The following is a 1,291-nucleotide window of genomic DNA, read 5'->3' as shown; positions in this document are numbered from 1 at the left end:
TCATTTCGTGTTGCACACAGGCGTGGGCTGACAGCACACAGGGTCACAGCACCCTGAGCCACAGCAACTCGATCCACAGCAACTCGATCCACAGCAACCGGATCCACAGCAGCCGCCCCCACAGCCGCCACCTCCGCAGTCTCCACCTCCACAGCCACCAGATCCACAGCAAGAAGATCCGCAGCAGCTGCCTCCACAGCTAGAGCCTCCGCAGCCACAGCACGACCCACAGCAGGACCCGCAGCAGCCGCAGCAGGAAGGCTGGCAGCAGCACACCTCACAGCAGTCTTGGTCTTGAGCGCAGCAGGTGAAGCAGTCCCCTGGGCAGCACCCCATGGCCCTAGCTGGTCAGGTCGCAGGTCAGTAACGCGGCCAGAGTTCCCCAAGGATGACGGTCACCAGCTGGACAGCAGCTTTTATATCCCTTCACCCAAGGGTGTTGGCACAAGGGACAGGATGTTTTCTTTGTTATTATTTATGCCAGTTTCCATAAGAACATCTCATTAACTAGCTGTTTATTTTCCAGCTCTGAGTTCCTCAACTCATAAAAAAAGCCCCACTCGTCCCAACTGCTATTTGTCCAGAGGGTAAAAATACATCTTCGAAAAGACCTGTCATCATGGTCACACATATGCCAGCCGTCATTAGCCCAAGTTGGACAGAGGATGGGGAAGCCAGCCACAGGCTGTGGCTCTGGATAGGGGCTCCTCGCCCACATCTTCTCTGGTGGCAAGTTGGCAGTGCAGCTCTTTTTTTGTGGTTGCTAATCCTGGCAAACCAGAATGGTCAATGCTGGATGGATGCCCTGTTCCTTCTGCCACAGGCAGAGGCTGCTAAAGAAGGTCTGGTCAGGTGGCTCCTCCCCGGTGGAAACGGCACCCTCATCGCAGCCCGTGTGAGCAAGGCAAATGGTTGTGTCTGTGTGTGGTATGTGGAGTGTGCCGCACGTTTGTTTGGGCTTGGCTGGTGAGCATCACTCATGAGTAATAACTGCCCTGTGAAATGGAGAGAGACTCGTCATAAAACCGCAGAGGCTGGGAGCCACATTCTCTCTCAGCTGCAGGGTGAACTGAACACACACTTCTCTCTAGAAGGGTGGCATGAGCTGTGGCCAGAACCTACTACCCCGAGCCCTAGGCCTTTCCTTGATGCAAGAAGGAGGAGAGGCAGGAGGAGGAGGAATGGAAGGAAGGAGCAGATCACTGAATATCTGAAACATTTCATTAAGATGGAAACACTGTACAATTTTTTTAAGAGCTCCAAACTTATAGACCATCTGGCAGACTTTGGC

The 1,291-nt window shown here is 53.8% G+C and overlaps 1 protein-coding gene across 1 annotated transcript; it reads right to left on the bottom strand.

Annotated features, from left to right (window-relative positions):
• LOC134387082 (keratin-associated protein 17-1) lies at positions 1 to 336 on the bottom strand. The gene has a single exon (XM_063109342.1). It carries the CDS (start codon positions 334 to 336, stop codon positions 1 to 3), a length of 336 nt encoding a protein of 111 aa, XP_062965412.1.
• Positions 337 to 1,291: the final 955 nt, after the last annotated feature.

The sequence above is a fragment of the Cynocephalus volans genome, chromosome 10, assembly GCF_027409185.1.
Source record: "Cynocephalus volans isolate mCynVol1 chromosome 10, mCynVol1.pri, whole genome shotgun sequence".
NCBI classification, from domain to species: Eukaryota; Metazoa; Chordata; class Mammalia; order Dermoptera; family Cynocephalidae; genus Cynocephalus; species Cynocephalus volans.
The sequence above is the reverse complement of the archived record's forward strand: the minus strand, read 5'-3'. Positions and strand labels throughout refer to the sequence as shown.